The sequence below is a fragment of the Serinus canaria genome, chromosome 12, assembly GCF_022539315.1.
Source record: "Serinus canaria isolate serCan28SL12 chromosome 12, serCan2020, whole genome shotgun sequence".
Taxonomy (NCBI): Eukaryota; Metazoa; Chordata; class Aves; order Passeriformes; family Fringillidae; genus Serinus; species Serinus canaria.
The window spans coordinates 19,234,696-19,257,046 of record NC_066326.1 but is presented as its reverse complement, the minus strand read 5'-3'; the positions used below and the strand labels follow the sequence as shown (position 1 = coordinate 19,257,046).

At 48.0% G+C, this 22,351-nt stretch overlaps 1 protein-coding gene across 10 annotated transcripts in view; it reads left to right on the top strand.

The window, feature by feature from the left end:
• IQSEC1 (IQ motif and Sec7 domain ArfGEF 1) overlaps window positions 1-22,351 on the top strand; it is a 285,226-nt gene that overhangs the window by 156,202 nt on the left and 106,673 nt on the right. Inside the window, exon 1 of one of the 10 annotated variants that reach the window (XM_050979511.1) lies at window positions 10,021-10,238. The exons of the other annotated variants lie outside the window; for them this stretch is intronic. Within the exon in view, the coding sequence (XP_050835468.1) occupies window positions 10,171-10,238 (68 nt within the window). The 5' untranslated portion in view covers window positions 10,021-10,170. Of the gene's footprint in view, window positions 1-10,020; window positions 10,239-22,351 lie in introns of those variants that run through there. 10 annotated transcript variants of the gene reach the window in all.

The window sequence follows — 22,351 nt, the reverse complement described above, 5'->3', positions numbered from 1 at the left end:
TTCACAGATTCCACTGCCAAGCCAAAAAATTCCCAACCTAGTCCCAGCCCATTGTGATGTGTTCCTTGCTAAGAAACCATATAAAATAATAGAAATGGAGCCAGACTGTTTTGACACAAATAAATACTGAACTTGAGCTTTCTGTCTTGGATTCCTGGCAAAATCCCAGCTTTGTGGCAAATGAATTTACTGGGGAGTTATTCTACATATCCTAATGGAAATCCCTGCAATAGAGCTGCCCATTTATTTCCTTCCAGAGATTTAATTTACTTGCCATCACAGCCTGGATGTGCTTGAATCTTCTGTCTGCATGAGCAGCACTAAACCAGGCCTTAAGCACTTCAGCATCACATAGAGGCACTTTGTTCTCATCTTTTTGAGAAGAAAAGAAAATTGAAGGAAAGTTGTGACTTCCTCACGTTTGAAACAAAATAATTTGTTGGTTAAAGCACAAACAAGTGTGAAAAGCAGAATAACAAACTGCAGAATAACAAACTTTAAATGCAAGGAAGTTCATCTGAAAAAGAAAGAAAAAAACTTTCTGGAGACTTTCAATTACTTTTTATTAGTGATTGTAAATTGTTTAAAATGCTCTTGGAAAAGAGCCCAGGGGCAGTGGGGAGGATCTGTGTGTGCCCCATGTGTATATTTCCTATTTTTATGTATAAAATGAGGTAACAGATAGCCAAAGCAGGACTTGGGTAACATTTCCATGGAGTGACCGTGCTCTTTCCTTCTTTGCACTGCCTGACTCTGATTTTCAGTTGCAGTCACTGCTCAGAGCTGTGGAAAATGTTCCTGGTTTGGAAGCTGTGACTTGCTGCTCCATGATGGAATGTCCAGCTGTGTTTTCCAGCTTTTATTATTCAGGGAATTCTTGTGGGTTCATGTCCAGAGAAGGGAATGGAGCTGTGGAAGGGTTTTGAGGCACCAGGAGTGGCTGAGGGAGCTGGGAAAGGGGCTCAGCCTGGAGAAAAGGAGGCTCAGGGGGGACCTTGTGGCTCTGCACAGCTCCTGCCAGGAGGGGACAGCTGGGGGGGGTTGGGCTCTGCTCCCAGGAACAGGGACAGGAGGAGAGGGAACGGCCTCAGGCTGGGCCAGGGCAGGCTCAGGGTGGATTTTGGGAAAATTCCTTCATGGAAAGGGTGGTCAGGCATTGGAACAGTGCAGTGGTGGAGTCCCCATTGCTGGAAATGTTCAGAAAACACACAGATGGGACACCTGGGGACATGGGTTGGGGGTGGCCTTGGCAGTGCTGAGGGAATGGTTGGACTCGATGATCTTGGAGGGCTTTTCCAGCCAGAATTCAGTGATTCTGGGTCTGCTGCCTGGCCTGGGCAATTCTGATTTTTGGTATCTTATCTTGCTCTGGGGTGCACTACCATGGAAATTAGATCCATGGGCTTGAGAAGAATTCTGTGCAGGGTGTGGTGGGGTTTGTGGTGGCCCCACTGCCCAGAGCTGTGGGGCTGGGAGAGATGGGGGACAAGGAAAATGAGCCATTCCCCCTCCCTGGCTGTGGCTGCAGTGCCAGCTGGGGCACTGCAAGCAAACACTGAGCCTGGGTGATGGGAGAAAGGAGAACTGGGACAGGTTTTCAAGTTTATTTATGTATACAGGGTAAAAAATCCAGCTCCAAAATAGCAAGCTGGGCATGTGGCACTCCTAAAGAAATGCCAGGTAAGGGCAAACACCACTTGTACAGAGAGAGCCTCTCTGGAGTTTGTTCTCTCAGCACAGCCAGGGGAGGGGGAAATTGGGAGAAATTCACCAACCACACTTGCAGACTGTTCCTTGAATTTGGCAGCACCTGCAGTAACCAGGACTTTGCCCATCCCATGTATGTTCACAAAACAAAGTTACTGCAAGGTAAGAGTGCTTGTGCCTCCAGTAATGTGTTTGTAAACCAGCAGATAAACTGATTTATCCAAGTGTCAGCAAACTGCACAAAGCAGACTCGGGGGACTGGGGTAGAAACCTGCTCCAGGAAATGTTTGGTAATTCAGTGATTCATGAAAATGAGATTTCAGTGCTCTTCAGTAGCCAGTAACAGTGAGTGCATTTTGGTCAGAGCCCCTCACTTGAGGGCTGCTTTTGGTACCCTCTGAATAGAAACCCTGAGGATGCTGAGATGTGTTTCTGTGGCAGATCAAAGTGTAAGATGAGCAAATCACTGTCAGGTTCCTGTGGGCTTGGCAGGATGAATGTCTCACGCTTTACTTCCAGGATTATTATAAACCCATGTGAGTCCAGGTTTAGCATGTGAAAGTGAAGATTTTCCTTAGCCAGGGGGGAAAGCTCCGTGCTGTGCTGCTGCCAGCTGGTGGGTAATAGCCCAGGCTAGAAATTGTTACCATTAGCATTGCATTAAAGATCAAGCAGAAGGTGAGGAAATGTGTGACTGGCACCAAGGGCAGCTGTAATCTGCAGATTTTCCCTCCCTGAATATCTTCTCTCTTCTGGCTAAAACAGGAGGATTTCAGAAAACATAAAGCAAGTGCCAAGTTTGTAAAGGCTGTTTTATTGGAATGCCTTGTTTGGCAAACAAAACTGTTTTTAAATTATTTCTTGTCATTTTCAATTTTTCTTTCATTAGTTTGGTCTCTCCAAAGGAGGCACGAGTCCCTTCCAGAGCAATTAGGGCCATTTGTAATGAGCCACCCCAGTGGAATAAGCAAAGGGAGAGGTGGCTGCCTCTCTGAAGCCAGGGATTAGCTGGAATTGTTTCTGCCACCCTTCAGCTGGGATTCACAGTTCCAGCACCCTGTTTCAGGATAGGGTGATTCATGTGCTTGAGCCCATCTCTGGGCAAAATAGGTCTGTATTTTGGTGCATGATTCATTCCCATGAGGATGTTTCAGTGTTGATTAAAAATGAAAATGCTTTCATGAATTGGCTTGTTAGGAGCAGCTTACTGCTGCCACCCTGGAATATCAGAGTATCTGAGTGTCAGAAGCTACTTGAAGCCACTCTGATATTGCACTCTGCAGGGCACCTGCAGCTCTGTGCTCATCCTCTCTCCCACTCTCTTATCCTAGAAAAATGTGTAGCATTGAAGCCATGAAAGGAATTGCCAGCCTTAATTTAGATGCTGTTTCAAAGGCAGCACACGGGCTTGAAGTGATCTGTGTCAGGGCTGTCCTTTGGGTTAACTCTTTGTTAAAAAGAATGTGCTTTGAGAGGCTTTGTTCCTCATTCCTGGTGTTGCCAGCGTGGACTCTGCTCTGGGGTTGTGTGAGGTGGCTTCAGATGTGTTGGGTAACTGGCACAGAGCATGCTGCTGCTCCCTTTAAGGGGAAGGCAGCATAAAAAAAAGTGTAAAGAACTCCCTGACCATAGGTTAAATTAATTATTTAAAAACAGATTTAATGAAGGGGGAAAAACTTGTATACAATCCTATAATCCCACTTTCCTGGAGGTGATGGCTGCATACTAATTACAGACCTCAGGAATAGGAGTAAGGGAAAAAATCCTTGAAGTTCGGGTTCATGAGGGCAGGGAAGTGCTTTTGCACAGTGCTGGGCAGTGCTGTCAGTGGGTTTGTGCATCTCCTTGCTGTCACTTAAACTGAGCTCCTTTGCAGCATCTCAAACAAAACAAAAGCAAAGTGGGTGGGGAGAATTACTGGGCCTCTGCCTTGAACTCGCATTTGGAGTTCACCATATATGTTGGTAGAAACAAATAGAGTTTGCTTTCACTCGACAGTGACTTCATCCAGAGCAGGGCTGAGTCATGTGCCCCTGGAGCAGCTCCCTCTCCAGAGGATCCTTTGGCCAGGCTGCTGCAGCTGCAGAGCAGCTGAGAGCTTCCCCCACCTCTCAAATCCACTCCCTTTTGAAAGCACAGCCTGCAAGCAGCACACATTGCAGTATTCCCAGAGTCAGCAGAAAAATTATCAGGAGCAAACCCTCAAATAAATGCACAAAGTAACAAAATGCCTTAAAAGCCATCAGAGGATTTCTCTGTGCTTGGGGGAGTGATTCCAAGTCGAGAAATTTCAATGAAAATTCACCAAATACCTGCTAATCTGGTGGAAGCCTTCCTTGCCATATCAATAATGGTTTTCTGTGTCTGAAAGAGTCTTTGTGTAGGTGTTCATCGCTCACATGCCTGAAATCCACACTTCTGGTTTGCCTGGGACACCTCTGCTTTCACCGAGGTGAGCCATGGGATTCGGGCACGGCTGAGCCAAACCCTGCACCAGTCTGTTGGGCTGTGATCCCTCCCTGGACCTGTGCTGGAACTGGGTTAGGTCTGAAACCTAGTTTGACAGTTCCTTGTGTGTGTGCCTGTCTTTTCCCCTGCCTTTTCCCCTCCCCTTTCCCTACCTTTTCTCTGCCTTTTCCCACCTTTCCCCTTCCTGCCTTTCCCTGCCTTTTCTCTTCCTCCCTTTTCCCCTCCCTTTTCCCCTCCCTTTTTCCACCTTTCCCCTTCCTTCCTTTTCCCCCTGCCTTTTCCCACCTTTCCCCTTCCTGCCTTTCCCTGCCTTTTCTCTTCCTCCCTTTTCCCCTCCCTTTTCCCCTCCCTTTTCCCCTCCGTTTTCCCCTCCCCTTTCCCCTCCCTTTTTCCCCTCCCTTTTTCCACCTTTCCCCTTCCTTTCTTTTCCCTCTGCCTTTTCCCATCTTTTCCCACCTTTCCCCTGCCTCTCTGCAGTCCTCATGACATCAATTCTCCAGGCTTCCTAAAACTTTCCATTTCTCCACCCCCTTCCCTCTCACACAGGATCCATCCGTGAGCCCTCAGGTTTTCCCTTCCTCACTCTTGCACAGATTTTAACCTTCCTAACCTTCACCTTTGAAGGCTGATGGGGGGATTTTTTGGAACTGGGGTGCCTGTGCTGGGGGTTCCTGCCCTTTAGCTGGATCCCTGGAGCACTCAGAGTTTGCCAGGCTTTTCTTTCCCTCTCCAGTCTCTCCAGTATTTGGATGCAGCTGATGGGCAGCCCCTGGAGCAGTCACATTTTAATTGTGCCTCTGGCTCTGTGCCCTGCAGAGGGGAATTGGAAGCTTTCTGAGTTCCCTTTGATCGTTGTCCAAGTCTGAGTCACAGCACAGGGAGCCTGGTGGTGGCCTGGAGACATCCCAGGAGTCTCTCAGAAGCTGCAGCCTGGAGGGTGCTAGAGGGGCTCTCTGCCAAGGATCCCAAACTCTCCAGCATTTTGGGGTGAGGCGAGATGCCCTTTACCAAAATGCCAAGTCCAGGCTGGCTTTGTTCCCCAGCAGGACTGGCATGTGCATGTCACTGCTGTCAGCTCCCAGGAAACACCAGGGTTTGCATTTCCTTAGGAATGTTTGTGAAAAATCAGCAAAGGAGGTTTCAAAGGGAATGGAAGAGAATGCAGTGAAGGCTGGGAAGAAAATAGTGGTGAAGATATTTTATTAAAACCTTCTAAGTCATGTTGGCTTGTTGCAGGTTGAAGAGTTAAAGATGCCCCAAGTAGTCCAAAAAGCCAGAATGCTTTTTCAGAGAAAAATTTCAACTCCATCTATTTGTAAGACTCCTTGCAATCCTTAAATGGTAATAGCTATTGTATAAGGGGAGTGCTACCTAAGTTAAAAATAGGTCTGGGAGTGCACTGACAACCCAAACCAGGCTGGCTCCAGTAGTCACATTTTCCTTTTGTCAAATGACCTACAAATGTAACATACATCAGGACAGAAATGCTGTCAAATCCTGGTTTGGGACCATTTCATTGTGGTAAGCCTTCAAAAATCCAGCAAATTGTGTTTGTCCCCCTTGAGGGCTGCAGCAGTGCAGGTTCCCTGTGGCAGGGATGCTGTGCTGAGCTCACTCAGGCTGGGCCTGGGCACAGGGGCAGCGCTGATCACCTCACACACTGTGGGTGAGGGCATGCTGCCATCCAGGGCACTCAGCTTTATCCAGAGCCAAACCAGATTCATTGTCCTGGGCGCTGCTTTGCTCTGGGCTCCTCTCCCTGCTTGTACCCACCAAGCTCTGCTTAACCTCCTGCAGGCCCTGCTGCCAAGCAGGAGTGGATCTCCAGAGGGGGGAGAGTGATGGATTGTCAGACTCCAAATTGAGCCTGCTTTTCTATTAATAGCATTTAAAAGTAACACACCACCTCCAACTTGTAAAGGAACCTCAGCTCTAGCATTTTTAAATACTTAGAGTGATTTATTTCCCTTGTGGTGTCTTTGCCTGCAGCAGCTTTGTTTCCAATGTGAAAATTAGAAAATAGATTAAAAACCTCCCATTCCTCAGAAATGGCCTCAGGGGAGGTTTTAGGTTGGATATCAGGGAAAATTTCTTCACTGAAGGGGTTGGAACAGGCTGCCAGGGCAGTGGTGGAGCCCCCATGGCACTTGGGGACATGGAATAGTGGTGGCCTTGGCAGTGCTGAGGAATGGTTGGGCTCGATGATCTTTGAGTGCTTTTCCAACCTAAATGATTCTGTGCTTCTATTCTGCCTTTCCTTCCCTCCCCATCCCCCAGCACTGGAGTTTTGGGGAATTTCTAACTGCTCTGCATTGCTCTGGGTTCCCTTAGGAATCAAAACCATTGGGAGAATCCCATTATTGTCCCTAAAATGGGTGGCATTTGCTTGGCACTGGCCAAGTTGAAGGCTTTGACAAACTTGGTGAATTTTCCCACTGTTTCTGTGATATTGCTTCTTCCAGCTGTTTTCCCTGCCCTGCAGCAGCTCACTCATCCTGTGTGCAGTCAGCAGAACCAAATCTGTGTGTCTGCCTTGGTGCAAACCCTCCTGCATCAGCAGCTCCCCTGCAGCCCCAGCAGCTGAGCAGAGCCTTTCTGCTGACCCTGCAGTTCAGGGGGACCCACCTTCAGCTGCCTCCATGGTGTGCACAGCTCCCAAAAGCCACAGCATGATCTCTGAGTCAGTGGTTGTGGCTGTTGGAATGAAAGATTTCCTCCCAGAAGAGATGCAAAATGTTTTGCAAAGCTGAGAGTCGCTTTCCCTGGTTTACAGGCAGCAACATGCAAGTCCAAGGCATCCAGTGTGGCCACTAGTGATGCTGGGTTTGGCAAGAACAGTCCTGAAGTGGGAAGAAATTTTGGAAGGAGGCAGAACTTCTCCTTGCACCTTCCTGTTGCAAGTCTTGTGTTCCATGGGGCACTGTCATGGGTCCAGACACATAGGGCTGCAGGGAGGGAGAGCTGCTGTGGGTTGTTGCAAGCAGGGCAGAGCTAAAAGGTTTCCAGGGAGAAAAAAAAATCAGCAAATGAGTAAATCTGTGTGGGGAGCTGAGCTCGGGTGGGTGCAGTGATGTGCTGCGAATGGAATCTGTTTTATTGCAAGGGGAAGAGATAAGTGATGAAGTTCTCATCCACACCCAGAGGGGAGGAACAGCCCAGGCAAGCAGCTCTGAACAGCTCAACCTGTGTGAGTGTGGGATGCAGTGTCACTGCAGTGGTGACAAGAGGTGGTGATGGGTGCACAAAATGGAAAATCCATGTCCAGGGCAGACAGGGCCCCTGCAGTGCTGGGGCTCATCCTGGTTGTCCTGAAGAGAAGGCAAACAAGGCTTCCAAACAGTGAAATCGCTTGACATGCAAATGCGTGCCTTGTTTGGGGCACAGTGATGTCGCTGGAACAAAGGGGAGGGAAGTAAACAGCCCCAGACAAAAGGGCCTCATTGTCCCACTGCTCCTGGAAAAGCTCCTCTGTTCCTCGGTGGGATTGTTCTGGCTACTGACAAACAGCTCATGTGCCCAGTTCCTCTTGGCCATCCCTTCTCGGACCTCCTCGGTGATGATACCCCAGAGAAGCTGCTTTTGGAGAAAATGAGAGACAGAATCAAGTTCCATTAATCTGCAGTTCTTCACAGCAATCAGCAGCTATTCCTGGTGCGGCTGGCACATCCAGCCAGGCCCTGCTGGCCCCAGGCTCTGCAGGCTGCTGTGGGCTTGAATATTCCCCTCAAATATCATCCCAAGGAGCATCTCATACCAATCCTTTCTTCACATTTGCAGCAGAATAAATAGCACTTTCTCACAGCAGAGCTCTAATCACAGAACTGAGCTATGGCTTATATTAGCTCATGGTGTGATTTACACAGTGGGCAGCATCTTCTGGATGTTTATTAAATGATATGTATTTCCTGCATAATAATAATAATAACAAAAATAATAATAATATTCCCTGCTTACTTAGAGGAGAAGCTACTTTGATTTGTCCAGGTCTTCTGGGAAATCAGTGGACAAGCTCAGCTCAGGAGCTGAAATACACTCTACCCTATTTAATGGTCTGGTTTTCATGAGAAGTGCTGCAGCAAGGATTTAAAAACCAAATAAAAAACCAGCCCCTTTCAGCATCTCACCTCTGCCCCATGATGTTCCCACGTTGTTTTAATTCCTTTGGTCACTGGTTGTGCACAAAATTTAGAAACGTGGCTGAAGGAGGTGATGAAAACTCTGCACTCTTGTAGAACTCATCCACTGAATCTATCTTTAGAGACAGATAAAAACACTATTTCTGCAGATGCTGGTGCTGTCAAAATATTGGGACTGCAGGGGAATCAAAGAGGGTGTAATCTAAATACATCAATTACACTGAGGGCTCAGGATTGAGCTCAAGGAGAGGGAGGGAGTGACACAGCTGAGGGTGCTGTTTGATACCTCTGAGCTGCACAGGAAAGAAACTACTGCTTTTATTCTCTTTATAGAATGGGTTTATTTATGACACATGAAATCTTGCAAGTGTATAGAGTACAAAAACCAGAAAATCTCTCCTGTAGGCACTTCATCTCTGAACTTAGGGAAGGGACAGGGTTCAGCTGGGCTGCCTGAGCTTACATAGCTTTTTCCAGCATTGAAATGTATTTCTGTGATTATGTTAGGAACAGATGTGTAAAAATTTTCTAATGTAATTTTCCTTCATTAGGGCGGCTGATTTAAATGTACAGCGTGCTGTGGAACTTGGTGTGACTTTTCCTAACCAGCCATCAATAGCCTGCTCCAGGAACAGTTATCAGGAGCTCCCAAAGCAGAATGTATTTCAAAGAGTGGGAACAGTCACGAGACCCTGGGCAAAATGGCCTTAGAGAAAATGGAGTTATGCAACAGCTAGCAGACAGTTAATCACGGGCTGATTCTGCTCTGTGAAGAAACAGCATGAACTTGATTTCTTGCTTAATTAAGTTTTATAATATAAACATGTATCTGATGTTCAGAAGGGCCCCTTATAATGGTGCTGTTGACCTGTGCAGAGAAGGGAGTGTGGGCTGAACAAAGGCTCAGGGAACTTTAATCTATCAGAGCAACAGCTCTGACTTTCAGGGTGGTCTTGGAAATGCCAGGGCAGGATTAAAGGGCTGGTCTCTACAACAACAGTAACAATACTTTTTTCTAAAGTTTTTGCCATGTGAGCGTGTGCTGAGTCTTCAATTCATTGAAACTTTTGGCAATAAATGCTGTGTGTTTGAACTTACCCAGCACAGCAAAAAGATCCCACATACATAATCTATTTTGGGGAGCTTTTTCTGTTGATTTGGGGGTTTTCTCAGGGGCTTTTTGTTGGCTGGTTGGTTTGGGGTTTCTTTTTAATCAGATCTTGCCATTTTACTGTTGCTGTCATTTCCAGGCTGAGTGTCACAGCTGATACTCACCACAGAGAGCCAGGACTTCTTCGTATGCCTTCAAATCCAGCTTTGGAAAATGACTCATTACTTTTTTTTTGGCACCAAAAAGTTTATTACAGTACACAGAAAATTCTGCAAACAGCTGAGGGTTCCTCCAGCCCGAGGCATTTGATGGAGCATGTCCTGGGTTAGCACTTACAGCTCTCATAAGGGATTTTCTAGGGCAGTGTTACTGGGCTGGGGGGTTTTTTGAAGTGGAATAAATGGGAATAACTTTCTGCAGGTGCTGCCTAGGTAGGGTTTTCTGACTTGGCAGCTCGGAGCAGCGAGTGTAACACGGAGCTTTCTGAACAGCCTCTAATAATCTCTTCTGGCTTGCAAATAATGTAAACACGGAATCTTATAAATCACGGAGAAAGGAGTAACCCGAGCCTTCAGATGGGAAAGCTGCCTTCCCTGGGAGTTCACTTGAGTGGAGGTCGGAGGAATCACTTGGAGCTGGTGAATCAGAGCTGGGCTGCTGCCTGAGCTGGGGCTGGCTCTGCTGTGCTGCCGAGCCCCGTCCCGGGCTCCTGGGATCCTCTCCTCTGCAAACACCACGGGCAAGGCCATGAAGGGGGATGGCAGTGCCATGTGGAACCTGATGTGGAAATACTGCATTTCTGTCAGGACGATCAGGTACAGGGGCATTTGTAAAGCTCTGTTTTGGGAGGCTGAGTGGTGCTTGTGTGGAGCTTGCCTGTGCTGCTGCTGGGCTCCTGCTCCCTGCAGGAGTTAACTCTCAGCAGCCTGTAAGGGCTGTTAAGGTAAATTCTTCTTCCTCAGACTTATACTGAATGTACAGAAAAAAAAATTATATGATTATTGCAAAAAACTACTCCAGGACTGTGGAGTTTTCTGTCTCATTTGCAAGCAGGAGATGAATAGGAATATGAATAGGATTATGAAAGAAACTTTATTTTAGCAAGTGAAAATTCAAAAATTCTGCTTCTCTCCTGAATGCTTGCCTGTCATAATTTTGTGTTTGTCCTGTCTCCCAAATCCAGAGGTTGAGCTGTTCTTGGCACTCTTCAAGCATCACTTGTGGGGAAGGGGGGTGTAAAGAAGGTGGCTTTTAGGGCAGGATAAACCCCTGGGTTCGGTGTCTGTTGCCTCCAGGCTGGTGTGGTCTGTGAGCCCACCGGGCAAAGCAGGGGCTGAAGGAGGGGCTGGGCTGTGGGTGCTGAGCCCGGCTGGGCACAGCCCGGGGTGTTGGACACTGCTCCCTGCCAGGAGCAGCTGCCCAGGATTCCAGCAGAGCTCATGGCAGGAATGAGAGACATTTGATGATTGTGCATCCTCACCGCGATTTTTTGTGTATTTCTAAACAGTTTCCCAGTCCCAGGCCTTGGTTTTTTGGGGGGGACACAGCTGCCTGGGCTAAGTGGTACCTTTGGCCATGCCAGGTCCCCTGGAGAGGTCGTGTAATCCAAGTAATTACTGCATTTCACACTGCATAATTATTCCGGGCTGAGGAAATAGTTTACAGAGCCTGAATTCCTGCATGGACTCTCATTACAGCTCGGAATGAGACTGTGGAAGGCTTTTTATCACCGGGGTACCAAAATAAAGCTAAGAAATCTCTTGGTTCCCAGCAGAGTCAATATAATAGAAACTGGCAATAATCCCCAAGAGAGGATTCGATTAAGATAAAAATAATTTTATTTATGATCTGGGTTTAGAACCAGAAGCAGAGGGAAAGCCTGAAAGAAGCACATGAGTGGTCTTTGCAGCCTAGATGTTAATCCCAGCCTCGGTGCTGCTGGAACTGCTTGAGACAAGTCCTGTGCAAACCCCTCAGTCCTGAGGGTGGATGATCCTAGGAAAACTTTAAAAGTTCCTCAGAGGCCTGGGTGTGGTGATTTTCCTGAAGTTTGACATGCAAACTGTGATGTCCTGTAAACAGCCAGTTCTTTATTTCATCAGTGACCTTAGTGCTGTGTGGGGTGGGTTGAATATTAGCTGAGTTATTCACGGCAGGGCTTATTTATAGAGCTGTTGGTGGCTCTCACAGGCAGTGAGATGCAGAGTAACAAGAGCATTTTCAATGAATGTTTTTGGTTGTTTTGACAGAGCCTATCTTTCTTTGGCAGCAACACCAAGAAGTTAAAGAGAATTTTAAAAAAAGTGGAAAAAGTTCTCTACCACCCTTAGCTGCTTTGTGACACAATTCAGAGACCCTGGAACTCTCCCTGTGTTTTGGGAGACTCCAGAGCCCTTGGGACTCCAGTTCTCATCCATCCAAGTCCTTCTTCTCTGCCTCTTCTCTCTTTTCTGGGAAGCCTGGAGCCTGAGCGGCCCTCGCTGGAGGTTGCAGTGAGCCTGGCTGTGCTGTGGAGCAGCAGAGGGAGGTTGGTGCTGTCCTGCCCTGCCCTGCTGGGATCCCCCCTGCCCTCCCTGGTGCCCCACACTGGGCACAGCCCCTGCCTGCACACACTGGGCCGCTTGTCCTGCAGCCCTGATGAATGAGGGCATTTGTGCCTGCCTGAGAAAACAGCCCTACTCCAAAAGGAAAATGAGGCTTTAGGGTTGATCTTATTTGCATTGGACTGCAGCAGCTTTAGGAAAACATATTTGACTGAGCCTTTGTTGCCTGTTCTGGGCTGTGAGGCCTGCGGGCCTTGGCCACGTCCTGTGCCTGGGTGTGCAGGGCAGAGCCCGGCCCTGTGGGGCCATGGCCGTCTGCAGGGCAGAGCCCAGCCCTGTGGGGCCATGGCCGTCTGCAGGGCAGAGCCCAGCCCTGTGGGGCCATGGCCGTCTGCAGGGCAGAGCCCAGCCCTGTGGGGCCATGGCCGTCTGCAGGGCAGAGCCCAGCCCTGTGGGGCCATGGCCGTCTGCAGGGCAGAGCCCAGCCCTGTGGGGCCATGGCCGTCTGCAGGGCAGAGCCCGGCCCTGTGGGGCCATGGCCATGTCCTGTGCCTGGGTGTGCAGGGCAGAGCCCAGCCCTGTGGGGCCATGGCCATGTCCTGTGCTTGGGTGTGCAGGGCAGAGCCCAGCCCTGTGGGGCCACGGCCATCTGCAGGGCAGGCACTGTGCACAGGAAGGAGTTCAGGCCCAGAGGAGTCCTGGGGGTGCTGGAATCAGCTTAGGAGACAGCAGTGTGGAAATACACTGCGCTGCTTAAAAATAATGGTGCCTTTTTTCCTGCTGGGGGCTGTTGGCCAGCTCCTAGAGCACAGTTGCAAAAGTTAAAAAGATGACGGGACTTCTCTGCTGTTGTGCCAAAGCTGAGCTTCTTGCACTTAACGTCGAACTTGTATCCTTGCAGAGCTCATTGTTCTGAGCTAGGGAAGCTTGCTCTGAGCCAGGGAAGCCAGGTTATTTCCCAAGGCACAGCAGGGGAGAATCCCACCATGGTCTGGGTTAGGAGGGACCTTAAAACTCATCCATGCCACCCATTCCATGGCAGGGACACCTTGTACTATCCCAGGCTGCTCCAAGCCCTGTCCATCCTGGCCTTGGACACTGCCAGGGATCCAGGGGCAGCCCCAGCTGCTCTGGGCAAGAGGGGCAGGATTTGGCTGAGCCCCACAGCAGAGAACAGGGTAATCCCCAAGCCCCAGGACAGTGCCCAAGGGGAGAGTTGTCATTCCTGTCCTGGCACTAGTGGGATGCTGGGTGATTGTCCCTTCCCTTGCCCAGCAGTGGCTCATGCCACACAGGGGGTTTGGGCTCTCCTTGGTGGCTGCAGTCCCTGCCTGCACCAAGCCACTCAGTGTTCCTGCCCAGAGCTCTGTGTCCCACGTTTCTGGGATGGGATCAGGGTGTGTGCCAGCCCCTGAGGAGGTGCAGGGGTGGCAGTGGCTGTGCTGTCACCACAGCCCTGCAGAGTCCCTCGCCCTCTGTGCTGCCCCATCACTGTCCCAGTCCTTGTGCCGAGGATGACCCTGCCCTTCTACTCCTCTGAAGCCTCTGAAGTGAGGGGCTGTGGCACTAAAAAGCCATGCTTTCCTCCTCTGGGGGTCCCGACTTGTGATACTTACAGGGGGAAAACTTCCCCAAAACCAGGGAGCTGGCAAAGCCTGGGAGCAGGGCTGGGGAAGCTCCCTTCACCTTTTATTTCTGTTGCAGCTGCACTACAGTGACCCCCCGGCTGGGGGACAGGCAGAGGCACAATTAGGGAATTGTTTGTCCATATGTTCAGGTTGACCCTGTTGTTTGTAGGATCCTGGCAGTTTTGAGGCAGAGGAACAAGTGTTGGAGAGGGGTGGGAGCAGACCCTGCAGGGGAATGGCTCATCCCTGCTGAGGTCCCTGTGCCAGCCAGCTCTGAGCATGGGGTTAGTGGTTGGCGACTGGAGCCATCTGAATCAGCACATCCCAGCCCACAGAGAATAAATTACAGGGTTTATAGCAGGGTAACACATAGTTTTCAGCTTGCATCTTCAAGTTCTAGTGCAAGTAATGGAGGAAAACAGTCAATAGTTACTTCTTAGTGCTCCACACATCTGGAAAAAAGTAAGAATTAGTTCTCAGTCTGAGCTGTCTGGGAGTTTCTTTCCTCATTTTCCTTCTGCTACAAACATTTTCCATTTTGGTTTGGTCATACTTTATTTTTAGTTGTCTGCTTGGGCTTTTTTTTTTTTTCTTTTTTTTCTGAAGACTGATGGAACAATGCAGTGATTTCATCAAAGAAAACCAACACCCTGAGCAGGTCCCCTTTGGGCTTTGGTGGCCTTTGGGCAGCTACTGCAGCTGGGGTGGTTGGGATGGAGCTCATAAAATTTGGAAGCTTGGAGCACATACAATTTGGTGTAACTTGGGTAGGGGGTTGTTCATAAATGTTCTGAGCTTCCAGACTGCTCTAAATTACACTGGGATCAGTGCAAAAGTGTGGGCTGGGAGCCAGGGCTGGGCACAGTTTGCTCTGCAGTTCATGGGCAAACATCAGCAGCTGACATGTGACCAGAGATAATGGGGTAGATAATCAGATATTGCATTTGTGCTTGTCAGTTTTCCCCTGTAATGGCAACTCCAGCACCTACCTCTGCTGTTCCTCCTGGCACCTCCAGGGTTAATGTTTGTGAAGCTCACCTGAACAAGGAGAATATCTGTTCTGTATTGATACAGTGGGGAGCAGTGGAGTTGGCACCTTTCATTAAGATCAGACGTTTCCAGTGTGATTTTCCATAGCCATTTTATGGCTTAAACACTAATGAGAATTACTAAAAAATCATTTGTAAGAGTAAAAAGAAAAGCCAGAGCCCCAAACCCAGCTATATCCATATTTATCTCCACAACCTGTATATTTCTGTATTCAGCTTCTAAGTGGGTTTCTTTGTCAACTGCAAAATGCTGCACTTGAGAAGCTACGAGACAAAGCCATATGCCAGTCACTGTTACTGATCTCTGAGCTTTAATCCTCAGGCAGGGATGGTTTTCTGGAGGCTTTAGTGCCGTGTTTGGGTGTGGTGGGGCTGTGGCTGTCCCAGAGCCTTGCTCTGCTGGGAGATGTGCTCAGCCTGGCAGCCCTACACTGCTGGGGAATGTTTGATGCACTCCCAGTGCCAGTGGAACAAATCACAGCCAGGGTGGCACCACCTTGGTGCCCTCAGAACGCTGTGTTGGGGGTGTGTGAGTGTGTCCTGTGCATTTTGCATCCTAAAATGAACTATTTGGGTGAAAGTCTGCCCTGCTGTGCCTGGTCTGTGCACAGGCAGCTGCAGGGAATCACCGTGGCATTAATTCCTCCACCTGGAGCAGCTCGTTCAAGGGCAGAATTACTCTGCTGGGTTCTGCATGGAATTGTCATTTTTAAAAAGTCACTTAAATGTTGCTTGTGTTCAGCCAGGGTGGGTGAGTGCTTACACGGCTGGGTTATTTCAATCTGATTGTTCATGTAAATGAGAGGTTTATGGTTTAGGTTCAGTGAGCTTCAGCTGGTTACGGGTTACAGCCCTCTTAGAGCAGAGGGCCAGAACCTCATCAGCTCCTCCTGCCCTTTCTTTTTGTCAAGAGCATTCGTTAAAATGCTCCTACTTTTACTTCTGTGTGTTCTTTTTGTCTTGCACTCTGCATTATTATTGATAAAAGCTCGACATGCACAGGCAGGGGCTGGTAGAGGCAGCAGGTGATTGCAGATTAATCCTTGCTTGAGGGTTGGTGGAAAGCACCAGAGTTTGCAATATTTGCAGGTATTTAAGTGTTTCTTTGCACAGAACCCTCGAGGTGAGGGTGGCTGCCCTGAACAGGCACTGTCAGTGCAGCACTGCTGCTGCTGGGGGCTCCTGGAACTCCCACGTGGGGGTTTTAGGGCAGCTCAGATAATTGCAGGATATTCTGGGGCAGGGAGGTGGGACTAGATGACCCCCAGTGGTCCCCACCCAATCCCTGACTCTGGAATGTGGAAGTGATGGGTGAGGGCTGGAGGCTGCCCTCACCCCCTGCATCTCCAAGCTTCTGTCGTTCCACGGAAAGGACAAGTATGAAAGGGCCAGAAGCCAGCTTAGCTAAGTAGCTAAATTAAATAAACTTCCAGCACTCTTTTGAGTTTTAATGTCTTTGCATTAAAATTACTGCATCAAAGTTTTGCTCAAACTTCCAGCAGCCCTGGGCTGGACTCTGCCGGGGCTCTGTGCTTGCAGGGTGCAGGGTCTAATGACATGCACTGAAACTCTAGAAGTCAGAAACCTAATCCAGGGCAGTCCAGAGAAGTTAACAGACTGTTTTATTATTTATTTACACAGACCTTTCCAAAGAGCCTGCTGGAGCAGACCCATGGGTTACTGAGCTGGTAGAATTGTTTGTCTAGTGGTGGAGGAGTTTAATTCTGTTCAAGGCAGCTTTTTGTACTTCAGTGCTTGCTGGAGGTGAGGCACATGGTAAAAATATACATGGCAGCTTTTTGGGCAGAATTAGCTTGAGTTTTTTGCTGCTTCCACTGCTGCTCCTGCTTCTCCTTGTCTCCTCAGACTGAGTTAGAAATTGGCATTCAGGCTTTGCTCTGAAAGGGTGCTGCTGCTGCTGTCCTTCAATTACTCATTTTTTTTGGTATTTTTGATATTTTTTAACTCCTGAAGTAGCCCGTGATCTTGGGTCTTTTTGTTCTGAATGTCCAAAGAAATAAATTAAATGGGAGCATTCCCTCCTCTTCAGCTTGAACAGAATTACCTTTACAGTGGACTGCAAAGCAAATTAGGTAGGGAGAACATAAAGCTCTGAGCTTATCTGCTTTTAACAAGATCATGCATTTTCCAGAAGGAGTCAGATGACGTTTTAGGAATTGGTAAGTACTGATCAATGTAAAGCTCATGAATCATATCATTAACATCTGTGTTGGGGATTGATCATAATATGAAAATGTGGGGTGGGAAATGATTTTAAGGAAACTGTCTTCTGCTTAAATGCCCGGTAAGAGTTTTATTCCTTTCCTATAAGGAATTAATTTTGCTATACAAGTATAGATTCTAATTCTTGCTGTGTTTTTGCTGTCCTTGATGCAATATCTGCCTATTAATCATTTTCTTTGACAGTAATCATAAAACCAGCAGGAATTCATGCAGTAAGCAAAGTGTCACACGTTCAGTCATCTTTAGCAGAGACAATAATTCATGTTTATAATTAACTGCCTGACAGGAATCGAGTGTGTGAGGTGTTTGGAATGGGCTTGGGTTGTTGGGGGGTTTCCTGTGCTCACCACTGCTGGGGGGGGGAGGTGGTGGCAGAGCTGCTTAATGAGGCTCTGGTGACAACTGCAGGAACAGACAAATAAATTAAAATAAAATCAAAGCTCCTCACGTTCCTATTTACCGGCTGGTTAATGACACTTAAGCAGAGCTGGAGGTGGGCGAGGCAGGGCAGCCCAAGCTGCTGCATTTCCGTGCTGAGGGTGCTGGGGTGTGGAGCTGCAAGCTGATCAAGTAACAATTAAATATGCTCCTGAGTTAGTCACACCTGCCTTGGCCTTCTGGAAAAGTCTCAGCAGCGTGCATGGCATTTTGCATTCAATGAATTCTCATTAGCTGGTGGTACCAGAGCAAGGAATGATATTCCTTCATGGCATCAGGGGGCCACTTTCATGGTCTAATGGAGCTGCTCTGCGCAGGGAGAACTCCGTGGCTGGGAATTACACAGGGGAATTACATCCTGACATGCAGCATTCTGGTTCAGCTCTCCTGAAAGCCATTTATTTTCACATAAATTGGTTTTCTAACATGGGAGTCCTCTTTGACTCTGCTTTCCCACATCATCCTGAAGGCTGAATCACAGCCACACTTGTGTCACCATTCACCTTCCTGAGAGCCACTTTACTGTGTTTGAATGGTATAGTAAAGCCATCTTTCCAAGGAGATCTTGGAAATCAGGATTCCCTAGGGTTTAAGGTTTAAGAACTTAGGATTTAAGAAACTGGAGCACTTAGGCTGAAGTGAGGTGGCACGTGCCCCTGCAGGACCTGTGACACGCAGAGTGCTGGCAGTGGCACAGGGCTGGGGGACAGCTTGGGCTCAGAGCTCGGCAGTGTCAGCACGTTGTGCCCCCTTGATAGGGCACAGGCTGATCCTGCTCCTCTCCCTGTGGCCTGAATGCCTCCTTGGGCTAGAGCAAGAGGCATTTCCAAAACTTTGGGCAGGCTCAGCCCACAGGGAGCCAGTGCAGAGGGAAGCGCAACCTTTGTGCTGCTCGGGAGCCTTTGGAATGTGTTCCAAGCCTTGTGGACAACATGTGTTCCTGTTCAAAGGACAGTGTGGCTGCAGTCTCCTCTGCTGCCCACAGCCCTGGGTGAGGATCTCTTTGTCTCAGGTGTTCTGAAGGTTTGTCCTAGCTCTGACCCTGGAGTGGTTCCTCAGCTCTTTCTCCTCTTGGAGTTGCTGGGGCAGTGAGTGCCCAGAGTCAGTCCTGCCATGGCCAGAGGCACCAGCCTGGTCCAGCTCAAGGTGTCCCTGCCCATGGCAGGGGGTGGAACAAGGTGACATTTAAGGTCCCTTCCAACCCAAGCCATTCTGAGGCTCTGTGATGCTGGGAAATGATTCCATGATTATCTCGGGGTCCAGCTGGGAAGTGCTCCCGCAGCCGAGGCATCCAGGCAGCTTCAGAGCAAGCTGTGGGAAGGAGATGCTGAGCTTCTGATGCTTCTGGGAAGATAAAAGGCACATTTGTACTTTGCCTTGGATGCTCTTATCTAAGAGCAAGCCCTGCTTGCCTTTGGGAAGAAGGGCACAGAAGCAATAGCTATTGGCAGATCCAGTTACAAAAAAGCCTTTATAAAACCCATCAAGAAGCCCCCAGGCTGCTATTGTGGGGTTTATTGTGTTCCTAAGAAATAGAAACTGATTTAACAGAAGTGTCACGATGAAATTAGGAGATACTATGTGTTAAATTGCATATTTTTAGCCTTGTGTGTTCAGCTTAGGGTTAAAGCTCAATTCCTATTTCCTTGGAACTCTTGGGTGTCCACAAAGGATCTGCAACTGCTGCAGAGGAATTCTGCACAGGTAGGTGTGTTTGTATCAGCAGATGTTTGTATGGCTTAATCCTCTTCCATGTTTAAACCAGCAGGTCTGGTTGCAATTCCACCAAATCAATGAGATTGGGGCAGATCAATCTATTCAGGACCTTATTACCCATTTGAAATTATCTCCTGATGTTTCAAAATGAGTGAAAACCAGGCACACTGCTTAATCTGACTATTTAGGAGAGCCTAACCCTGGTGCTGTAGTGGGCATACAGCCCTGAATTTAAGCACTTTTCCACAAGGAGCCTTGGAGTGCTCAGCTGTGGGATTTTTCTGGCCATGGACACAAAGACTTGATGGTAGAATTTCACTGACTGCATTTCCAAGTTAATGTAGCAAATACTTGTGGAGGAAAGGGGCCATCGAATGCAGATAAATACTTGACTGCTTTCCAAGGGTTAATTCTTTAAAATTTCCAGCATTAATTCCTTAAAAACAAACACATGCAGAAGAACACAGACCATAAAGGCAGCCTCTTGAGAGACTTGTCCCACGTTGTTTCTCCTTTTTCCAGGCTCTGGAACCTCTGCATTTTGCAGCTTATTCCACCTGCACATTCTAAGTGCTTGAGCAGATTTGTTGCTCAGATGATATGAGTCTTGCACAGTAGCTCAAATCCAGGTCTAAAGGGAGAGTAATCCCTTTAATGCCTGTCTTGTTGGTGTTCCTCGGGATAACAGTGGGATGGAGAGTGAAAAATTACGCTGGAAAGGATGTAAATGACACTTTGTAAGTGCAATTTGTGCCCCTGCTGTGCTGCCCTGTGTTCTCTGTCCCCCCATGTGTGTTTTGGACTGTAACAATCCATGGTGAGAGATAAGGAAAAGAATCCACATAAAAACATGCTGGCAGGGCCATTTCCTCCAAAACAGGGAAACTCTGGAGCTTTCATGGAAATTGGGAGTGGACTCCAATGAATGCCTGTGCTGTGTGTGCCCTTTCAAACAAAGATGGGGCTGGGTGCTCATGCAGAGATATCCAGAATTAAAATCGTACATTTGCAGTGTTCCAGGCCAGGCTGGGCAGGGCTGGCAGCAACCTGGTGAGTGGAAGGTGCCCCTGCCCATGGCAGGGGGTGCAATGAGATGGGCTTTAAGGTCCCTGCCCACCCAAACCAGTCTGGGGTTCTGTGGTTCCTTGTTAATCCAAGTCCCAGTGCTGTTCAGGGAGGACTCAGACATCGAACAGCACTATAGCAGGCATGTGGCTGTTCTGCTGCTTCTTTAAACCAAGTAAAAAACCCCAAAAACCCAAGAGAAGAAAAACTACACCCAAAAAGCCCTTTTGCAAGTAATTTCTGTATCTGATACTTTGTATTTCGTAGCATGTATTCAACTGTTCACTGAGCTTTGCAGGCTTGCAGAGTTTTGTATCAATATTTGATCGTTTCCTCTGACTTTGAAGAAAAGAAAAGTGTATTTCAGGCACTTAAGAGCCTTAGGGAAAGCTCTGAGCACCCTAGGGCACCTACTTGAGTGCTCAATGGTGTGAAGCTGTTTTGAGGAGGAGAAATTCCCTGGTTTGTATTTTAAGTACACTGAGGGTGGATGGTTTGGTGCTGGGGTTTGTTCATTGAGTAGTTCAGATAATGAATTAGGAAACCCTGGAGATGAGCACTCAGAAGGCCTTTAAGACATGGAGTCTTCAAGCCTTAATACAATAATTTTATAGCCATTTTCTCCTGGTGGTTGGTGGCTGTCAGCGACCTGAATTTGGGCTCTGAAGGAGTTCCTGGGCTCTCTGGTTCTCTTCAGGAATTCTGGGGCAGGGTAAAGATGAGCTTTCCAAAATGCAAACAAAGAAGTTGAGCAGAGGAGAGGACAACCTTCCCTGACTTTGTTCCACTTTCAGGGAATGACAAAGCACTGCTGCCCCTCTCCCTCCCAGCTGGGTGAGGTGCTGACCTGCCCTGTGCTCAGAGCAGTAACTCCCAGGGCTCCTGTGGCCCTCGTTCCACTGACTGAGGGGTCAGTCCCTGCTCTTCCATGCCCCTGCCTAATGATGCCATTAATAAGAGGAGCTGTGTCCCTGATTTCTCAGGGAAGCCAGAGAAAGGAGCCATCCATGTCCTTGGGGTGCTGATGTCCAGATGTGTCTGGAACAGATGGACTGCTAAGAAAACAAGAGACCTGGAGGAAGTCTCGGCCTTTTCCATCTCTGTCTCTAATTTTTCCTGTCTATCAAAGCACAGAAGATGAATTTCACTGTGTCTGACTCTGCTGAGAGGGAAGGGAGGGAAACATTTTGTCCAAACAGTCGGTGTTCATTAAAAAGGGAGATGAACTTTGCTCAGTGCTTTAAAAAATGGCCTTAAAATGTGGCCTGAATCTGTGCTAGTCATACATTCTTCATAACTTTCCTTTCAAAAAGCTTTTAAAACTCCTCAGCACGGGGCTAGGAGCACTCTGGGTTGTGAAATTATCTTTGCAGACCTTGGGATTTTTTTCCAATGGTAATTTCAGAGCTCATATGTCAACAAAGCAGTGTACAGAATTATCATTTCCCTCAGGACTTTTCAAATCTGTATCTCCAGGGAAAATCTAGAGACCACATGACATCAGCTTGGAATATATTAATAAAAATGAAATGTGGCATTTGTTAAAATCCCTTTGTTGGAGAAACAGCCTATTTTTCTGATTAAGTGCTGTGTCAATGTTACATCACACTGCCTAAAGATGTTTCTGGGTATCAGCTGGGCTGACAAGCTTTAAAAGTACCTGGAATCCTCCTCTTGGCATTAAAATCCACCAACATTTGCTAAAGTAATTACTTCTGTTGAATGAATCTGTGGTGTGTCTGGGGAATTTGCTGCTGCTGCTGCAGCTTTTTTCCCCCCCTCCAACCTATGTGTCACAAAGTAATTCCTTGCAGAGGCTGCAAAAGCCTTAATATAATCAATTCACATGCAAATAAACATAACTCTGTTAGTTCTTGAATGGAAGACAGGCTCTGGAAAAGTCTCAAACTGGGTCTTGTGGCTCTTTGGCAAATATTTTTCAAGTGTTTCCTCTTCTTCAAGCTGGAGATCCTTCTAATTAACCAGCTCAGGCAACAAATGCTGTCCAGCTGAGGGGCAGCTCCAGGGTTCAGATCCCAGATGGCTGATATCAGGACATGACTTATCTACCAGAGAGCTTCACATGTGCCCTGGATTTTTTAATTCTTTCCCCTCACCCTTCCAGTATTGAGGCAGTTTGTTATGTTGCTATCAAATATTTATGTGGTTTGTCCATTGACTTTTCCTGAGGATTGCTGGGTTAGGAAGGAGCTTTCTCCAGAGCACAGGTTCTGCTGCTTGGGAG